Here is a 19,082-nt window from a genome sequence, read left to right as displayed (position 1 = left end):
TGGCTGAACAGAGGGTGAAGATTGCGTTCTTAGAAAAAGAGAATCAAGGTACAGTACGGTTTTACGTCGGGCAGTGAAAGAAGTAAGATCGTCAAGAAACCTTTCAAATGATCCACTGTTGTGTTACTACAGTCACGGGTCAGAAATAATCAGATTAAATATAAGTAAAAATAAAATAAGTAACAAACATTATTGGTTCTCATTAAAAAAATAATATATCTCATTACAGAAAGTCATTGTTGTAACGTAAAACAAATAGACAAACAAAAACAAAGTCAGACAACACAGGAATTATTTAAAGTCTTGCACTCTACTTTTCAGACCATGTGACAAAACTGAAAGAACTGGAAAAAAAGGAGATTCAGCCTGACAAGAAGGTGCAGCAGCTACAAGGTGTTGCATGGAAACAAATATCTTTATACTTATCCAACTACCAAAGAACTCAAAACTGTGATAAACATTACAAAGTGTTTTATAAAAGTAAAGCAAAGTTCTTTCTATTCTGTTGATTTAAATGTGCTGCCGTTGTGCCGGGGTTGTGGTAAAGCTGTCCATCCACGTAGAGCTGGTCCACAGCGATGACAGCGCGGGAGCCCTTCTGGATGAAGCAGCGTCGGATTGGGAAGAGGACCAAATTTGGACCACATTTTCAGATGTGGTTTTTCCAAATTTAGTCTTGACAGACATTTTTGCAGTTTTGTCTTTGTAGTCTGACCTGACTGACTCTTTTACAGTTATATAAAAGATTGCACTGTGGGCTGGAGTGGCTTAATTTCTTTTTTTTGAAACCACAATGGCACACTACCCAGACGATTCTGACTCAGACATGGAACTTACGTCATTACCAATGTGCAAGATAGTTGAAAATGTAACTCCTAGTCTTAGCCAACAAGTGGTGGAGTTAAGAACTGAGATGACTAGGTGTTGGGTCTAAATTCACTTTAACACTAGGCTCAGTGACTGTTTATGTCACTCACTGAACATACAGCAGAGCTTACTAAAGCAGTGACAACTCACAACGGGGAGCTCTCCCCCTCCTGCAATCCCATAGTCTCCTGTTTTCCCAATGGCCACATCGACACCTCACGTTCCTACGAGGGACAAGACTGAACTCACCAACAATACCAACCCATTCCTGCCCAGCAACCTATTTCAACCTATAAATCCTTTCCTCCCATCTCACTCACTCGAGCTCAGCAGCACTTCCAGAGTGATTGCAGCAGCTTTACATCACGCCAAACTGGAGCCTCCTGTGTATGCTGGGGACGATAAAGTGCAACCCGAGGATTGGTTAGGTGCAGTTGGCGCGTACAAAGCCTCATTGAACCTAACCGATGGGCAGTTGCTAAATGAACTGCCACATTTTCTTGCAAAAGAGCCCAGGAAATGGTTCAAGGCATTGAGCTCCCACATCACATCATGGGCTCAATTCTGTCAGCTGTTTAAGACAGTTTTCCTGCCCTCTGACAACCAAGAATGCATCCTGAGAGGAGTTTTGGATCGTGTTCAGACTCAGGATGAACCACTCCCCACCTTCGTTGCCCACATGCTGAGTGAGTTTGAGAAATTGAAAAGCCCTCCACCTGAAAAAGATAGAATTGACTGTGGCGGAGGTGTGGTCCCGGGCGCGGCTGCAGGGGAGGAGTGGTGCAGTGAGCTCAACGGGGCGGTGCTGGAGACGCAGGTGAGAACAGCTGATGGCGTTTGGACTGATGATGGTTTCCTTCCCTTTTATAGTGAGATGGGAGAGGAGTGGAGGGGAGGCTGGAAATCAGCTGAGACCGGAGCTGTCAGACTGTGGTCGGTCATAACAAATGAAAACAATAAATAAACGTGGCATCTGGCGACAAACACTGTGCGTGTGTGTACGTGTGTGAAGTGCATTTCACATTGACCTAATTAGTAAACATGCTCTTGAAAAATACAGAGTTGCCCTGTATGGCGCTAATGGCACTTCTGTAATGGACCTGGTGCTGCGTGCTCATGAGCTTCACTCAGTGCTTGGACGACATAGACCACAGCCTCCTTCGTGTGGCAAAGAAAACTATAACCCTGAACCTTACTGCTTCAAATGCTCTCAGCAAGGGTTCACTACAGCCAAACTGTCTGAAGCAAGTCTCTCGGAGAACCACAAGGATGCTTTACTCAATCTGCTCAGCAAGTTTAGCTCCTTGTTTGATGGTCGTCTTGGCCGTACTGCTCTCACTGAACTCGCCATAGAGACTGGTGATGCAACACCTGTCAATCTCCCACCCTATCGCATGTCACCCACTACGAAACGTGTGATTGAAGAACAAGTGCAACAAATGTTGAAGGACAACATCATTGAACCTTCCACAAGCCCTTGGGCAGCTCCTGTAGTCATTGTCAATAGAGCGGCCGCAGAACCAAGGTTTTGTGTGGACTTTCGAGGGCTCAACCAAGTTACCCGAAAAGACTCTTATCACCTGCCTCGTGTAGATGAGTCTTTAGACTTTCTGGCAAGGGGAAAGTTTGTCTCAACATTGGTCTTAGTGCGAGGCTATTGGCAGGTTGCTGTAGCAGAGGACTCCAAGCCTAAAACTGCCATAATCTCTCACTGCGGTCTCTTCCAGTTTTGGGTGCTGCCCTTTGGGCTCTGCAAAGCACCTGCAACTTTTCAGAGACTTATGAACTCTGTGCTTGCTGGCCTCAATTACAAAACATGCACAGTCTACCTGGATGACATTGTTATCGCCTCACCTACCTTTGAACAGCACTTAGTGGATCTTGAGGAGGTGCTGGGCCGACTCCAGGCTGCTGGCTTGTCATTGAAGCTCAAAAAGTGCCAATTCTGCCTCGATGAATTCACCTTCCTTGGGTACCGCATCACATCATCAGGTGTTAAACCCGATCCAGACAAAGTAAGGGTGGTTAAAGCGTTTGATACGCCAACCTCAGTGAAGCGAGCTTTTGCTAGTGGCTCCCTTCACAAAGCTGAACTCCCCTACTGCACTTCAGAGAAGGAGTGCCTTGCTGTGATATGGGCCCTGCAGGACTTTGATTTCACAAAAGTGCACAAAACAAAGTTCCTGGTGCACTGTCACGCAATCCTTTGCCTCTGACCAGTGACAGGCTGACAGATCTTTTACCAGATCATGCTGTCATGGGCAGCCTGGACATTCATACTCTGCCCCCCGTCATTCTGGCTGACAATTGAGACAACTGCAGTTAGATGATCATGTCACAGGTCCACTCCTCAGAGACATTGAAGCAGACTCTCTGAACAGCTCAGACAGTGCCACCGTGTTGCAGTATGTTGTGTATGACTCTCTTTTGTGTTACAGAGACCCCAAGTCCACATGTGCTTTGCACCCTTTGAAAGAGCTGAAACTGTTTGCCCCTACTTCCATGAGAGGCACCTTGCGGGACTATTTTCATGACCACCCACAGCAGGTCACTTGGGTGGTTTTTTTTTGTTTTGTTTTTTGCCTGTCCCATTTGGTTCTTTAGCCGTCAGAATTGTTGTCTGAAGACCAACAAGGAGACCCAATGGATTTACTTTACCAAATGGATCATCACGGCCTTGCCGTATCGGTCCATTTGATCGACCTTTGTTGTTATTATTTATTTTATTTTATTTTCAGTTGTTACGGATGGGACAGACATGACTGGGGGATAGGAAAGGGAGAAAGAAAGATGAAGGAAAAGAAAAACAGAAGGGAAGAAGGACAGTGAGAAAGGGCACAGAAAAGAAAATCTCCTGGATCACCTGTTGAGAGAAAAAGAAGAGGAAACAAGCAAAAACACCCAAAGCAGCATATTAAACACAACACCTTCGCATTAATCTAGCTAAGTGTAAACAGCAGTAAATACTAGATATTGAATGTTGTTGTGCAGCACGCAGGACCGACAGCGCACAATGTGCTTTGAAGTGGCAGCCAAGAAAGGTGTAGTTTATGTCCAGTGTTGGAACTAACGCGTTATTAAGTAACGCGTTACAGTAACTACGTTATTATTGTGGTAACGAGCACGGTAACTAGTTATTATGCCAAAACCGGGAACGCGTTACTCGTTACTGGGATTTAGATAGGCTCGTTATTCGTTACTTCGTGTGGTGGCTATCGCGGAGCTTCCACAGATTCAATAACATTAGCGAGTGGTGGAAGCCAGCAGGTGGACGAAGGAAAAGGGAGGCAAGAGGAAAGACCCGAAGCAGCCGCTGGTCTGAGTATCAGGTGAACTGAACTTCAGGTAAGAAGTTATGACCTGCAGTCTGTCTGGGTCAGATATGAACCAAGTTTAGGTGGAGTTTATTTTCGTTATGCTGACTTTTTCGTACTGCGTGCTAGCTAGCATGACGGAGTTTCTATACAGCTGGGTGGTGCTATGTTACTGATGTTGAACTTTATTTTGTTCATAAGGTTAATTATTAGAGTTGCCAACCGTCCCGTAAAAAACGGAATCGTCTCGTATTCAGAGAAAATATTACGCGTTTCGTATTGAGGTGAAAAGGAACAGTTTGTCCCGAACTTCAGCTACAATGAAAAAGACACAAAGCTGGAGTTATTCTGTTATTTCTGATGTTTTCTGATGACTCTGCGGTGGTTGGATGCATCAGCAGGGATGATGAGACAGAGTACCGGGCTGTGGTCGACTCCTTTGTCACGTGGTGTGAGCAGAATCATCTGCAGCTCAACGTGGCAAAGACCAAGGAACTGATCGTGGACTTCAGGAAGACCAGGAAACACTTGACCCCTGTTTCAATCCAGGGGGTCAGTGTTGACATTGTGGAGGACTATAAATACCTTGGAGTACACATTGACAATAAACTGGACTGGGCTAAAAACACCACAGCACTTTACAGGAAGGGCCAGAGTCGTCTCTATTTTTTGAGGCGACTGAGGTCCTTCAACATCTGCCAGAAAATGCTGAGGATTTTCTATGAGTCTGTTGTGGCCAGTGCGATCCTCTATGCTGTTGCATGCTGGGGGAGCAGGCTGAGGGTCGCAGATGCCAACAGACTTAATAAACTGATCCGTAAGGCCAGCAATGTTGTGGGGATGGAGCTGGACTCCCTCAAGGTGGTGTCGGAGAGGCGGATGCTGTCCAAGATAAAGACAATGTTGGATAACACCTCCCACCCACTCCATGACATGTTGGTCAGTCACAGGAGCTCGTTCAGTGAGAGACTGAGATTACCCATGATGCACCACTGAACGACACAGGAAATCATTCCTGCCTGTGGCCATCTCCCTGTACAACGCATCCACTTAACACACTGTTTGCTGCTACAACTACACATGTTTCTTTTCCAACTATTTATTTATAAGTGACTTATGTATGTATGTATGTATATATATGTATATATTGTACTATTCTTAGTTAGCGTATTGTCTGTCTTGTCTTAATGTTGGTTTAAAATGGAGCACTGTAACAAAAAATAATTTCCCCCAGGGATCAATAAAGTATTCTGATTCTGATTCTGATTCTGTGTTTACGCTGCACAGCTGCCTCTTCTTCTCTCATTCTGTCCCCTCTCTCTCCTGTTTCTACTTCAATCATGAAACTGATCAATGATCAGCTGATCGGCTTTTCTCTCTTGTTTATTTATCGCCCACTTTGCGCCAGAAAGAGGAAACCAGCGGATGTCGCGCTAAACAACAGCAGCACGTTTAAGCTTGATCAGCTGTTGTTAGAATTTATTTAATATTAATTTCTAGTATCAGCTGATGTTTGCTGGAGCCACAGCTGTAAACCTGCTGGTCATGATGTCGGTTTGGATATGTGGTGAGAGGGAAACATGAAGATGAAACCAGGAGATGTCCTTACTGGATCATCAGAGCTGTGATGGAGAAACAGGTTTACCTTTTAGGTGACATGAATGAGTTGAAGGGAAGTTATGAGCTGTTTCTGAGAGACAAATAACACCAGGATCCTTTTCTAAGTAGCTGACAGCTGGTAACTGTGCAGGGGCGGGTCTAGCAAAGTGTTGCCAGGGGTCCATGTAGGGCATTAACAGGGAGAGGGGGGCACAAAGAAATACTTTTCTTTCTTATTCTCATTTAAAATGTCTAGCTTTTAAAAAAATAATTATCTGAGTCTTACAAAAAAACAATTGATAGATTGGTGCATATATACCATCAGAACAGTGAACATCACTGTCACAACAGTGTTTATTTTCATTCAAAGGCTTTATGATTTTTCCTATAATGGCGGCCGGTCTCTAGTCAAAATGCCCGGGCTGATTTTTTGTCCCAGTCCAGCTCTGTATGCAGCTCATCTGCAGTCTGGTGTTACCTACATCTTCCTATTCAGAAGGCAGAATTTCCGAGTTCTGAGTACAATCGAAAGCACCACGACTGCAGTTTTAGTGTTGGATGTAAAAAGCAGGCTAGGATAGAATCAGGCGTGGGATTTCTCTCGTGGAAATGTGCACATTATTTTTTCGTTTGGTAGGTGGCACAGTGCACTTGTGGCAAGTAAGCAAGCTAGAAGACAGGCAAAGTTATGGAAGCAACACATTAACAAGAGAATTCTGAGTAAAAGTTACTTTCCCTAGTAACTAGTTACTCTGAAAGTAACGAGTAACTTGAAGTAACTGAGTTACTTTTGATAGAAGTAACTAGTAATGTAACTAAGTTACTAATTTAAAGTAACTTACCCAACACTGTTTATGTCTATGAACAGTGAACACCTGTGTGGATCAGCGCGCTTGTATTCAGAAGGTTTCCACATGTAATGGTCTGCAAGAGGATGTAGAGAGCCATAGCCCCGTCCCCCAGGGCATGAAGCAGGCATGGAGGAGATCCAGGCCCCAGACATCCAGAGGCTCCCAGAGCAGGAGAGCCCAAGGAGGACCACCGGAGGGGCATCCGTGCCACCCTCCTGGGAAGGGCTGAGGATCCCCAGATGAGGCGTCACCCAGTAGCCACCAAGCAGAAGCCAGAGGGGGCTGCACTGGCGTGCCCGCCGGCTCTGCCGGCAGCCAGCTGTGCCAGAGTGAACTGAGCCGCAGGCCCAGAGGCCGGAGGCCCGAGGGTCCCCCGCACCCCAGAAGAGGCCTGACTGAGCAACAGGCACCAGGCCCCGCCAGGTAGCCACCGGGAGTGAGCTGGTACAAACCTAAGCGCCCAGCCCCGGACACCAAGAACCACCAATGCACCGACCCCTGAGGGCATCAGTCACCGGCAGGGAGTGTGGTGAGGGGAGATAGGCCTCCACACTTTGGAGGGCCTGGGAGTTCCCAGAGAGGTGGAGTCTAAGACCCGACCTGAAATATATAGACACAGACACAAACATGCATTCCCACTCTCATGCTCACATATACAAACACTCAGCACTCACCCAACGTAAGGACTGACATAAATGGACATGTACACACAATCACACTCCCCAAACATACTCTATACCCCGGGTCCAGGTACCCTTGCCCCAGAGGGGGAAACGGCACCTAGGCCGAGGAGATGTTACCCTTCATCCCGGGGTGGAGGCAAGCAGACCGCCCCAGGCTCCGCAGCAGCAGGGAGGCCCCGCATCCCAGATCTCAATCGGATGGCCAACACCTCCTCCCAGCCCCCACGCCCGATGGTCAGCAGAGAACGGGGGTGTGTGAAGACCGCATACCTCCCTCCTCCCGCTCATGTGTAGTGTTGTGGAAAGTCAGAAGCTGTTGCTCATTCGCTCTCCACCTGCACACCTCTGCGGCTGGCTTCATCTCCACCGCACGTTACAGGTTGTCATTTTCAACAAGTACTTGAATGTTTAATTTGCTTAAAATTATTTTTTTCAGAAATGAGCACTAAATCAGATTTTAAAAAGAAATCTCAGAAATCATAAGTAATTCATTGCTTGCCTATTTTTGGTAGTCTGGGAGCAGTTACAGTGTCTGTGGGCATGCAGTTTTAGAAGGATGACAAGAGGAGAGAAACTGCAGAGAGTCACATAAGATTGCAACACTGCTTTCTGTTCTCAACTCTGGATAGTGATACTTTGCTAAGCTTGACAGTCAACGCTAAAAAACGAGAGAAAATTCTGTGAGTGAAACAAATGAGCTTTGAACCACTTCTTAGGACTTTTGCTGCACTCGCACTGACCCACATCTCCTCAACAGGGCCTCTAGGACTGAGGGGAACAGCACCAAGTTGCAGGAAGTGACATCCACAGAGCGCCAAAGACCACACAAATGTTATGTGTTATGACCTTTGTGAAAAAGTCCAGTGTAACAAACCCTGATGCTGCATTCAGGCCATACAGGCTTTGAGAAATCACCAACAGAAGGCATCAAGAAGAAGCTAAAAAGACTCATAGATAATCAAAGGGAAAAGAAAGACAACCATCCTACAGAGAATTCACATCATTCTCCAGAATCTAATACAGTTATTATTGATTATATTAAAAAATATTTTGGCCCAGAAGGAATCCCAGCTTTAAGATAAACTTGTAATTTTGGAAAAAAGGGGAATTTTCCAATGATATAACCAGATTTTACTGTCCACCTATCCCATATGGAAAGTTTAACCAGAATGTACTTGTTGAAGTTTTCCTGCTTGACTAATCAGAAAACCTATAAAATGTTAAGAGAAACAATGTTTATTTCTGTTTCTCTGTAAAAGAGACATTGAACTGAGAAAACTTTGTTGTTAAAACGATTAAACATACAATAATGTTATTGGTTCTTCTCCTTATTATTATTATTAAAGTCACGATTTGTCATAGTCCCCCAATCCTCTCTGTGCTGGCCTACCATTTTCTCTCCCTCCTCTTTATGTGTGTGTGTTAGTTTTTGTTCAGGGACAGGACTCATTCTGCGTTTCCACCTGTGATAGTAACTCCCAGCATGTGTAGATTTGATTGCTGCTCTATGTATAAAACACATGAAAAGAAATCAACAATGCTAGTTCAAAGATGCTTTTATTTTGAAAGTAAAGAATTTAAAGAAATGAACCCGAGTAAGTTTACAGTCAGTTATCTGTGTCTGCATTTGGATTCGGATGGAAAATAAGGAAACATTCCTCCACAGCACTGACACACCTTTTTATATCAAACTAAATCAGCTGTTTACATTTTTATCATGATAGTCAGATTAAGTTTAACATCTGTTAAGAGTTTAAGAAAAACACCTGCATGATTATCAAAGAAGAGAAAAAAGAGGAACTGTTGGATTTTGCTCAACTTAACAGGAAAGACTCCAGTTAAAAGCAAACATGTGGGCCAGCAGTCACCAAAATAACAGACTGACCAACACAGGACAGTGGAGCCAATAAAAAACGATGCAGTTTACCAACTTATAGAAAATAGTCAGGACCTAATGGAGGAGCAGCGCTTTGTGAAGAGCCGACTCAAAGAAAGGACAAAGAGAAGAGAATCACTGAGCATTTAACTGGATTTATTTGAATCAAAGATAACAAGAAGAAGTAAATTATCTGAGTCAGTAGAAACAAATAAACACAAAACTAGAACCCAACCAGAAAGAGAGAGAGAGAGAGCAAGAAACTGATTCCAGCAGGTGATTTACTTCCTGTTTTACTTCTAAAAATGGCTAAGCTCCGCCCACACAGGACAGGCCAAACAGGAAGTGTTGGAGCTGTCACACCTCTCACATGGTGAAGATCAGATGACCACTGAAGGTGGTGTGATGATTTTGATTGTCATATATCCTTCTACCATCGAGGAGACGCACAAACACCTGATCTCCAACCTCTAGAAGCAGTGAGGCTCCATTAGAGCCACTCAGTTCTCCAGCTGCTGTTTGGTGTTCATATGCAATAACAACGAGCCCTTGATTCTTGTACAAATAAGCACCTACAGCAACACCACCATGTCCAAACATGTGCAACTCAAAGTGGTAGACTCCTCTCACTGGTGCAGTGAAAATACCTGTGGGACATTTGTTTTTGTTCTGTTAAATCATCTGTTAGAACATCTGGAACATCAGCCTGACATCAACATAGCTGAGAAGTGACATTCAGTGTTATTACCTGTGTGTGGGTTGTAGGCATTTCCAATGTTCGTGACAACATGTTTGAAGATCAGAGTAGTGTCTGTGTTAAAGGGTCCAGTATCTCCATCACCTTGATCCAGCAGAGAGGCTGAGAAAGCCACCTGTTTGACTGAGAGGGAGAGAAATGTCATTATTTTTAACTTTCTGTTAAAAAGTGACCATGACAAAAACTTTAATCTACAATGAAATAAATTTTTGACAGCTGAAAGCGTTTCATTGTCACAGAAGAAATCAAACTCTTTATGTTAGAATAAAATTGTTAAATGTTGCCAGGCTGTATGATCAAAGACGTTCTCCTGTTTTTAACACTCTCCCCAGCCTGTTGAATGGGTAATTAGCTATAATGTTTAACTACAGGCACATCCTATGTGAAGGTTCTGTTTCTGTCCTTATTTAGTGAGGATGTTTACTTCCTGCCATTTATGACCTCTCCTGTGTCTGTGTGTGGTGAGACCATTACAGGAATTAAGCCATATACTGGGTGAGGGAAGATGACCCTTTTGTGATCAGCAGGAAGTCACACAGAAATACCCACATTCACACATACTCACTCACGTGCACATACATACACAAACACATGCTCACACATACATACACATCCACTCAATGCCTTAAGTTTATGACGCACCATAGGGGGGTTTACAGTGGGTGCTTGTGTAAACTGTGTGTCACAGAATAAAAGGCTGCAGGGGAAGCTGGGAGGGCAGAGATCCTGTCGTCCGGCTCCCCTCGCTAGCATGTGAAAATCGATCGATCGCTGCTCTGTCTTGCATTCTTCACGGGAATAAGTCTGAACCAGTAGGCCTGCTGAAGTGCAGACCCAACACTTTATAATCCACATACTGTGTCACCAGGTGGTCAGTTAGTTTGAACTTTTACCCTCAGATGTCATGTGGAAGAAATAAAAACATTGTTGGTACTAAAGTTGCCCCTGTGAATGAACTAAAGACATTCAAACACAGTAGCGCCACCTTGTGGACAGATTTATAGCACTAACGTATGTTAAGCCACCAGAGTTGCTGACTTCTGTCTGCAGGTGGCGCTACAGCACAAAAGCAGCTTCAATTGTTCACAGAAATGAGAGTTTGAGCAGTGTTGTGTCTTCAAACACTTTGTCTTTAACTGTATCAGAGCAGGTTTTAGTTTCAGTGTCTAACATTAAGACATTCAAACATAAATACTAATCTAGTAAATTTACAATTTAAGATCAAACATTATTAATAAAAATATGTCATATATTTCAAAGTATTATTGAAATGATCAGATTCCCACACAGTACCTTGTAGTTCCTGCTTTACTTTGTTGATCTCGGTCTCCAGCTTTGCTACTTGTTCTGATAAAAATGCAAAAAATAAAGGAAATCTCACTGACAGCACACAGTGATTCACATGTTTTATCCATAAGTAAGAAAGTAACAGTGACTCTCATGCTGTTCATGCTATACTGAGCGATTGTCTCCTCCTCGTCCCCTCATCCTCCACCTCACACACTGCAGAGCTGCAGGACCACACCTCCTACAGGTGCTGTGTGCCCATAGACTGTATGTAAATGATGGATGTAACCACGCCACTGTCTGTTCACTTCCTTAAGGTGATAAACTGTATGGACTCGTACTCATGTAGCACCTTTTTACTCAGTTAAGCAACCAAAGGATGGCTGATGGCTATAACTATGCAGCTGTAGCTCTGTTGGTTGATCTGGTGACCCCTGAGCCAAATGGCTACAGGGGCGTGTGTTTGATTCCTGATTATGTAGCATAGTTCATACACACATAATTACCCAGCAGTTGAGTAGAGGTTGCTGGCTTCTGTCTTCAAATACAGATTCAAATGTTCACAGAAATCAGGCCCAGATTTGCTAAAACAGCCTGTGAGTGTAATGGTGAGACAGTTCTAATAGGTTTGGTTAGTTTTAGCTGTGTTTTCTGAACACTGGTGCAGTCAGTTCATTACCTCCACAAAGGAGGTTATATTGTTGGATGTGCTTGTGTGCATGTCATTCTTTGTGTCTGTAAACACGACAGCTCGAGAAGTTTAGATTCTGATAAAACTTTGTACTGGTGTAGAGTGGAGTCATTCACTTTAACTCAGTGTTATTTGTGTAGCGCCAAATCATTAAAAAAAGTTTCCTCAAGGTGTTTTTTTCTTGTAAATTAAAGTCACTACACTAAATGTTAAGTTTACATTAAAAGATGGTTTTAGATTTGGATATGTGTATAAGTACAGATCATCCACTCTTAGCTGGAGGTCCTAGTTGACCGATGAATACGTTTAATGGTGATCTCCAAAATCTGAACATTGAGTCTGGCTGTCAGAGAGCTGTTTGGGAGTCTGTTTTAGAAAGGGTGAATGCAGACAGTGTGAAAGAGTGCTCCACTGAAGAAATTTAAAAAAGGTGACATGATCTCAGACACACAAAGTTAATGAGACTGTTTGAGGTCCTGTGGATTAAAGACCTGTAACTGAGCAGTCGTTTGTACCTGAACAGGTAACTGTGGTCGAGGTTATTGATTCCCTGGATAAATTTGAACATGTGCCAAAAATATACACATTTTAACATTTCTATAGAGATGATCAGATTTGCACACAATACCTTCTGACTGCAGCTTCAGCTGGTCGATCTCAGTCTTCTGTCTCTCCAGCTTTGCTTCTTGTTCTGAGAAAAACACAAAACAAAGAAAATCTCACTGACAGCACACAGTGATTCACATGTTTTTATCTCTAGTGCTGCTTTGTGATTATTTGACTCTGCTGAAGGTGACTGTGTTCATCCTTCCTCCCATGGATCATGACACTGACCACACCACCAATTAAATCCTGATCATCTGGAACACCAGCAAGACACTCTGGACTTACCTAAAAGTATTTTATTCCAGAAAACATGAACTGACCCTGGGTGGTTCCCCGTAACCTTGGTTATAAAGTTTGTGGATTTGCAGATTACTGAGTTTCTGAGCTTCCTGTTACAGAAAACATGCTCCGTTTCACATGGAGGGTTTAAAAATACAGGGCTTCATCAGTTGCTTCATCAGTTGCTTCATCAGTTGCTTCATCAGTTGCTCCCAGGATGTTTATGAATCCTGGTGTAATTCTTTATTAAAGATGCTGCTTTACTTAAACAGCACCCTTCAGCAAACAGAGACTGTTAAAAGTCCGCTTGTTTACTGTACCTGTTTAGACTACGTTACCCATGATGCACCTCGGTATTGTACTTACTTGCATTCCTGTGTGTGTGCTTACCACGTGGGTATTGTAAGATAAGAGTGATGCTTGTTTAGCTTTATCTGTGTTATTTGCTAAGTAAGAAGCTAGTCCAGTTGCTATCGCTAAGATGCGGGTTTTGGGCTACTACAGGCAGCCTTGGTTTCAGCCCATATTTCCTTTAATATATGACTTCCTGTTATATATTAAAGGAAAGCTAGTTGTAGGTGGCTTTAAGTACTTGCTATGGTTATTATCTGAACTTGAAGAGTTAACAGCAGGCAAAAGACTGTGCAAATGACCTATAACACTGAAGGGTCAAGCAGCAGCATGTATGAATACCACTGATGGAACATGAGCTTTGAATTACAAGCTGGGAACTTAACCAGTGACATGATTGTTTGAAGGCACTGGATGTGATATTTGCCATGCTGGGAGTTAACCTAAAAGAAAAGACTGAAAAGCTCAACAGAGAAGAAACAGAGAAGAAGAAACAGCTGAGTGGGGCCTGCGTTTGCTGGAGATTTGAAGGCCAAACAGGAAACTGTGAGAGGAGGGACAGGGACCAGTGAGAGGTCAAGCCGGACGAGGTCGAGTGAGAGCATACAGGATATAATTGGATTGAAAATGGAGGCTGAACTGGTGGAGGTTTAGAAATGTCCAGAGCATCATAACAGAAAGGTAAAAAAAAGAGAGAGAGAGAGATAATAACTACATGAATGAATAGAAAACACACATACACAAATTGTTACATGTGAAATTATTTTTGGAGAGAATCAGAAGTGAGATAGTTTGAATCCACAGCTCCAGTGCACAGACATTGATTAAACCTGGCTAATAACACACACACATGCAATGAAAATCAGCTTGCCATCTTTTATTAGTGTTAAAATAGGGTGAATTTAACACACTCAAACCCAGAAGTTGAGGAATAACTCAGGGAAGTTCCACGACAATAGAGTGATTTTTGTGAAAAGGAAAAAGTGATTAAAGCTTAAAGTAGTTTTTAGAATAGTGAATTAGAAGTGCTCTTGGACAGATTGATCAAAACAAGTGATTACTGTAGAAAGAAAGAAAAATAATTCAATAATGTGGTAATGTTTAAATATGCATTTCTCTTGTCAGGGTAACTTCCTGAGATATGACTCAGTATGCAAAGTAGCTGAAATGAGTGGTGACGAAGAAGCTTGCTGTCTGGCTGTGTGTCTGAGGCTTCTTATCCGAAGTTTAGAATTTAGTGATGATAGATTGTCATAACATATTTAGAAAGGGCTTAATGAGAATACCAATGGTGTGCAAAACTCTGTGGCTTTTAAGAAGATTTTCTGTGTATTTAGAAGGTGAAATGATGTCAGTTGACTTTAGAGTGTAAGGACGCTGAAGAACCTGAGGCAAAACTTTTCTGTGTTTAAGATTTTGAGGTTGTTGTTTTAGTGATGGGTTGATTCGGTCGGTTAGGTTTGGGTAGTTTTCTTATTTTAATAGAGGGAGTTTTATTAATCATGGACATGGTTAGAACTGGGCCCTTTAAAATTGTAACAGTGCACTTAGAGAAAACCTGTCAGGTGATTATGTTTTGTGTTTTGATGAGCTACTAATCAGCTCTCTTTTTCTCATTTTTGTCCTAAGCAGGCCTGCAAGATTGAATTAACGGCGCTAAAAAATTTCCGGCAGAACAAATAGAAGGTGACCTTTTCCAGATTACAATGGGCTGAGGAGAAGGCTACCTGTGGGGACCTGATCAGGTTGTAAGTCTCTGTCTAAAAGGATTGCAGTCAATCAGTCCAAGAGCATAAAGAACCCTTTTCCTAAAAAACAAAAAACAAAATAAAACAAATGAATGAGCTCATGTTGCTGAGGGTGGAGAATCTGATTATTTGCACGGGAGTCTCCACTATCAGCAATATCTGGTGTGAATGTGTGTGAGTGAATGTGTGTGACTGGACTGTGACTGGACTGACGATGTGGACTAAAGGTTTGACTGACTTGACACTGAGACAAAGACTGGACCAAGGTTAGGATGAATAAATGTGAACAAACAATTTACCATGCCGGCAAGAGAAAGGGGATGCTTTGCTGTGCTTTGCTTTGCTTTGCTTTGCTTTTGGCCGGAGCAGGAGGAGGAGAGAGAACGGAGGGGAGACTGAAGGTTCACATAAGAGTGTGGAGCTGAAAACGTAATCTTTTGGCTGCTAATTTCGGGTTGCTGATGTTTGCTTTAAAGAAAAAAAAAGAAAGAAAAAATTCTGTTTTATTGACTGGGTTTAGATTATGGTATCATATTATATTGTTGGGGAAATGCCAAATGCTAAAGGGGAGGAAATGTTTGATATAACTCAGGTTACTATTAACAAAAGCAGGCCACTGTAGAAGTCAATTAAATTTTATAGAAGGAAAACAGGTAGAACCAAAGCAAAATTTAGGAATTATATAGGGGATTGGTAGACTTGTTACATTAAAATGTAAGTTATGGAATAACAAAGACTGGTACCAGTGACCGAGGTTTTTCCATTTAAAATAGTAAATTATTAAATGAATTAAAAGGAAAACAACTGGTAAGGGTCTGTGATACTAGCTGCCACTGGACAGAAACAGGAGCAAAGTAAGGAAAGCAAACTCATTTTGGTCAGCTCTGATAAATTCAAATTAAAAGTACCATGACACTCAGAGGATCAATGTGAAGTTGAAATACGGGAAATTTTCCATGAAGCACATGACTGATAACTGTTCTGATTTAAGTTTTCTTTCTTATAACACAGATTGGATCATAAGGGGGGGAAACTGAGTATGAAATGTGAAATTCAGGTTAACACACAGGTTTTGTTTCTTGGAAGTTCCAAGGATGCAGGCTCTTGATGGAGCCAGGAGTTCAAAAGATTTGACATGGTGATTAAATTGATTTTATTCCTTAACACAGGTTTGCAGGCCCAGAGCAGATATACCTGAGAGGAGGATCGCTGAGGTGTTTTGAGAAATAATATGACTAACCTTTTTCTTTTAATTTCCTAAGCTCTGGTGAAGCATTTTCAGTTTGTGACACACAAGAGGTGTCAAAAGGGGGAATTTTAGGTTTAATTTGAGATAAGGGGCTTCATGACCATTTTATGACTTTTTGGGTGTTTGATACTTTGGGTATGGTAAAACTCACGCATAAGTAATTGCTCATATGCTTAAGCTTAACTGATTGAAAATCTCTGACTTGGGTTGGATGTATTTTAGTAGAATAAGCGTTTGTAACCATTTTCTTATACATATTGCATGTTGTGCTCATTAAAAGAGTTGATGCTCAGTCTATTCAAGGTCTTAAGCTTCGTTTGGCGCGATGTCCCGACGATCTATTGTGTAAGTGACTTGGAGCAATAGAAGGTTAAACCGCACACACGCTTACAAACACAAATGATTTAAACATAGGCCAGGCCGAGGGCCTGGAATTCATTTAGCTTCTAACTGCATTTGAGCTTGCCTAGTAACAAGTGACAGAAGAAGAGTCAAGAAATTGTAAGTCCCCAGGAATCATAAGGAAGGTGAAACAAATTGCCATGTATGGAAGAATGTGATAGAAAGAGGAACGTCGCTGTCTGTTTTTATGCTGATATGCTGATGGTGTGTATCTTACCCTGGGTGTGTTGCTCACACACATAAAGAACATTAAGATTAAGTAAAGGTTAAGTAAAGCTAATATAAAGGAGTCTTGGTCGTTGTGTCCTTGGGCAAGACACTTCACCTACTGGTGTTGGCCAGAGGGGCCGATGGTGCGATATGGCAGCCTCGCTTCTGTCAGTCTGCCCCAGGGCAGCTGTGGCTACACCTGTAGCTGCCTCCACGAGTGAATGAATAGTGGTATTGTAAAGCGCTTTGGGTGCCTTGAAAAGCGCTATATAAATCCATTATTATTATTATTATTATTATTATTATGGCAGCCTCGCTTCTGCCCCAGGGCTGCTGTGGCTGTGGCTGTAGCTTGCCTCCACCAGTGTGTGAATGAATAGTGGAGTTGTAAAGCGCTTTCAGGGTCTTGAAAAGCATTACATAAATGCATTCAAGTACACACCTACACAGCATGTAAACAAACCGTGAACAAAATCCACAGGATATAAAAAATAAATGATTGCTGGTAAGGGTCTCTATATATTAGTATTTACCAAGGGTATGTTGTGACGTACCTTCAAAATTACAGTGATCCGTCGCTATAACGCGGTTCACCTTTTGCGGCCGCATTGTTTCGCAGATTTTTTTTAGAGCAATTTTGCTATTTTGCTTTTTTACAGTGCATTGTGTTGTGCATCCTGATCGGCTGTAGACCGTTGTCGATCCTCCGTGCAATGTTTTGCACCGTCAAAGGCACCCAAAAGGCAGAGGAAGATAACCATCACACAACAAGTGGATTGCTGATTCACTGATGTTGAATTCTCTGGCATCTGCTGTATTCCCATGTTCTGGATCTAAAAACAGGGTTTGATCTTTGGTTTCTTTCTGTAATACTGGACCTATTTTTCTACAAAGGTTTGAACTTTGAGAGTTTAAACAAGAGAGAAAAGTGTAAAAAGTGTGTAGTGAGGGGTTTAGAGCCTTAAAACATCTATAATAATTGTAAAAAATAAAGTTGACTACTTCGCGGATTTCATCTATCGCGGGTTATTTTTAGAACGTAACGCCCGCGATAAACGAGAGACCGCTGTATACAAATACTGGGAAATATAAAATTTGAATCCTTTCTCTCTTTTGCTCTGAGGCGCGGGTGAAAAAATATCGACAAGTCGATGAACATCATCTACAGATATATTCGGTAAATGCCCAAGACATCTAGAGAAATGTAAATCACCGCTTGATTCATTCATTTGGTTGACTTGTTTTGGAAAACTGGACCGTAAACAATATCACACCGGAAACGAGCGCTCTACAGGAGTTTCCCCACCGGACATAACGCGCACATAGTCTATTATCCTCAAATAGTAATTATAATAATAATAATAACTTTCTAAAGCACATTTCAAGAAAACCAAGTACACTTTACAAAAGAGTTTAAATGAATGTTTGTCATTCTGAATATCGATGAAGTGACATTGATGTGTCTGTACCACAACAGTGGATCTTATTCACTACCTGACATGATACTGTACCTTGAGTCTGTTTTTCCAGGAATGCCGTCCTCACTTTCTGTTCAGCCAGTGAGGCGGTCAGCTCTCTCAGCACAGCGTGGATGTCCTGTGGACAGGGTTGTTGGTTTGAAATCTGCTGGTCAACAATTTCATTATCTGCCTCTGTCTGATTTGTGGAAACAGAGCAGACCAGAAGCAACAGCGAGAAAAACACCATGATCTCCATTCTGTCAGTGAAAACTCAACCGTATCTGTGTCATCTGCAAACCTGACTGACTTTTATATTACACAGTACAAAGGGGAGGTCACGGTATCATTCGATTCAGTAACCCTATGATAACTGAGGGCATAAAATAATTCTAGTAAATCAGCAACTAATGTAATCTTTATGACTTCAAGACAGACTACAAGGAAAATGTAACTGTCAATGATTGTTAACACTAGATTTACTGAACCTGCGCAAATATGCATAATTTCCCTGAACCTAACACCTCCTAGCACCCCGATGAGATTTTCACAGGCCTTCAGCTCCATTGATCTCCTGCTTTTGTTGTGCAAATACACCCTCCACCAACCCCAAACCAGGAGAGATTCAGAAGGTCTTTCCTTCCAATCGTTGTCACACTCTACAACCAATGTTCCCTCTAAGCTGCGCACGTGCGCAATTGCGCACTGCTGGCACGGTCTCTGCGCACACAAAAAAGATCTAACCTGAATTGAAATTAAAATAAATACGTTAACAATTCTGTTTTGCAGTGTTAGTCAGTGACTGGCTGCTCCCATATGGGATTAGAACGATGCCACCTTATCCCATAGTCCAGC

General features: G+C 42.4%; 2 protein-coding genes across 3 annotated transcripts in view; both read right to left on the bottom strand.

Annotated features, from left to right (window-relative positions):
• The window catches only part of LOC146700834 (uncharacterized), a 113,326-nt gene that overhangs the window by 78,626 nt on the left and 15,618 nt on the right, over positions 1-19,082 (bottom strand). Inside the window, exon 8 of one of the 2 annotated variants that reach the window (XM_085471101.1) lies at positions 18,304-18,366. The exons of the other annotated variant lie outside the window; for it this stretch is intronic. The gene's annotated coding sequence lies outside the window, so the exon portion shown is untranslated. Of the gene's footprint in view, positions 1-18,303; positions 18,367-19,082 lie in introns of those variants that run through there. 2 annotated transcript variants of the gene reach the window in all.
• Positions 8,853-18,527, bottom strand: LOC146700835 (complement C1q-like protein 3). Its single transcript, XM_085471103.1, has 5 exons — positions 18,282-18,527; positions 12,554-12,616; positions 11,241-11,294; positions 9,939-10,070; positions 8,853-9,837 (listed from the first exon to the last, which is right to left on the bottom strand). Exons 1-5 carry the CDS (start codon positions 18,484-18,486, stop codon positions 9,557-9,559), a joined length of 735 nt encoding a protein of 244 aa, XP_085327229.1. The 5' UTR covers positions 18,487-18,527; the 3' UTR covers positions 8,853-9,556.

The sequence above is a fragment of the Copadichromis virginalis genome, linkage group LG10 (assembly GCF_057382275.1).
Source record: "Copadichromis virginalis isolate Kocher_CV1m ecotype Utaka linkage group LG10, C_Virginalis_male_GT1.1, whole genome shotgun sequence".
Taxonomy (NCBI): Eukaryota; Metazoa; Chordata; class Actinopteri; order Cichliformes; family Cichlidae; genus Copadichromis; species Copadichromis virginalis.
Note: the sequence above shows the minus strand (reverse complement) of the source record. Positions and strands in the feature narration are given on the sequence as shown.

Coding starts and splice junctions, on each gene's coding strand:
- LOC146700835 (XM_085471103.1), bottom strand. CDS start 18,486: ATGGAGATCATGGTGTTTTTCTCGCTGTTGCTTCTGGTCTGCTCTGTT. Junction 10,071..11,240: donor AGTAAAGCAGGAACTACAAG/GTACTGTGTGGG, acceptor TCTCCCTCTCAG/TCAAACAGGTGGCTTTCTCA. Junction 9,838..9,938: donor TGCCTACAACCCACACACAG/GTAATAACACTG, acceptor AATGTCCCACAG/GTATTTTCACTGCACCAGTG.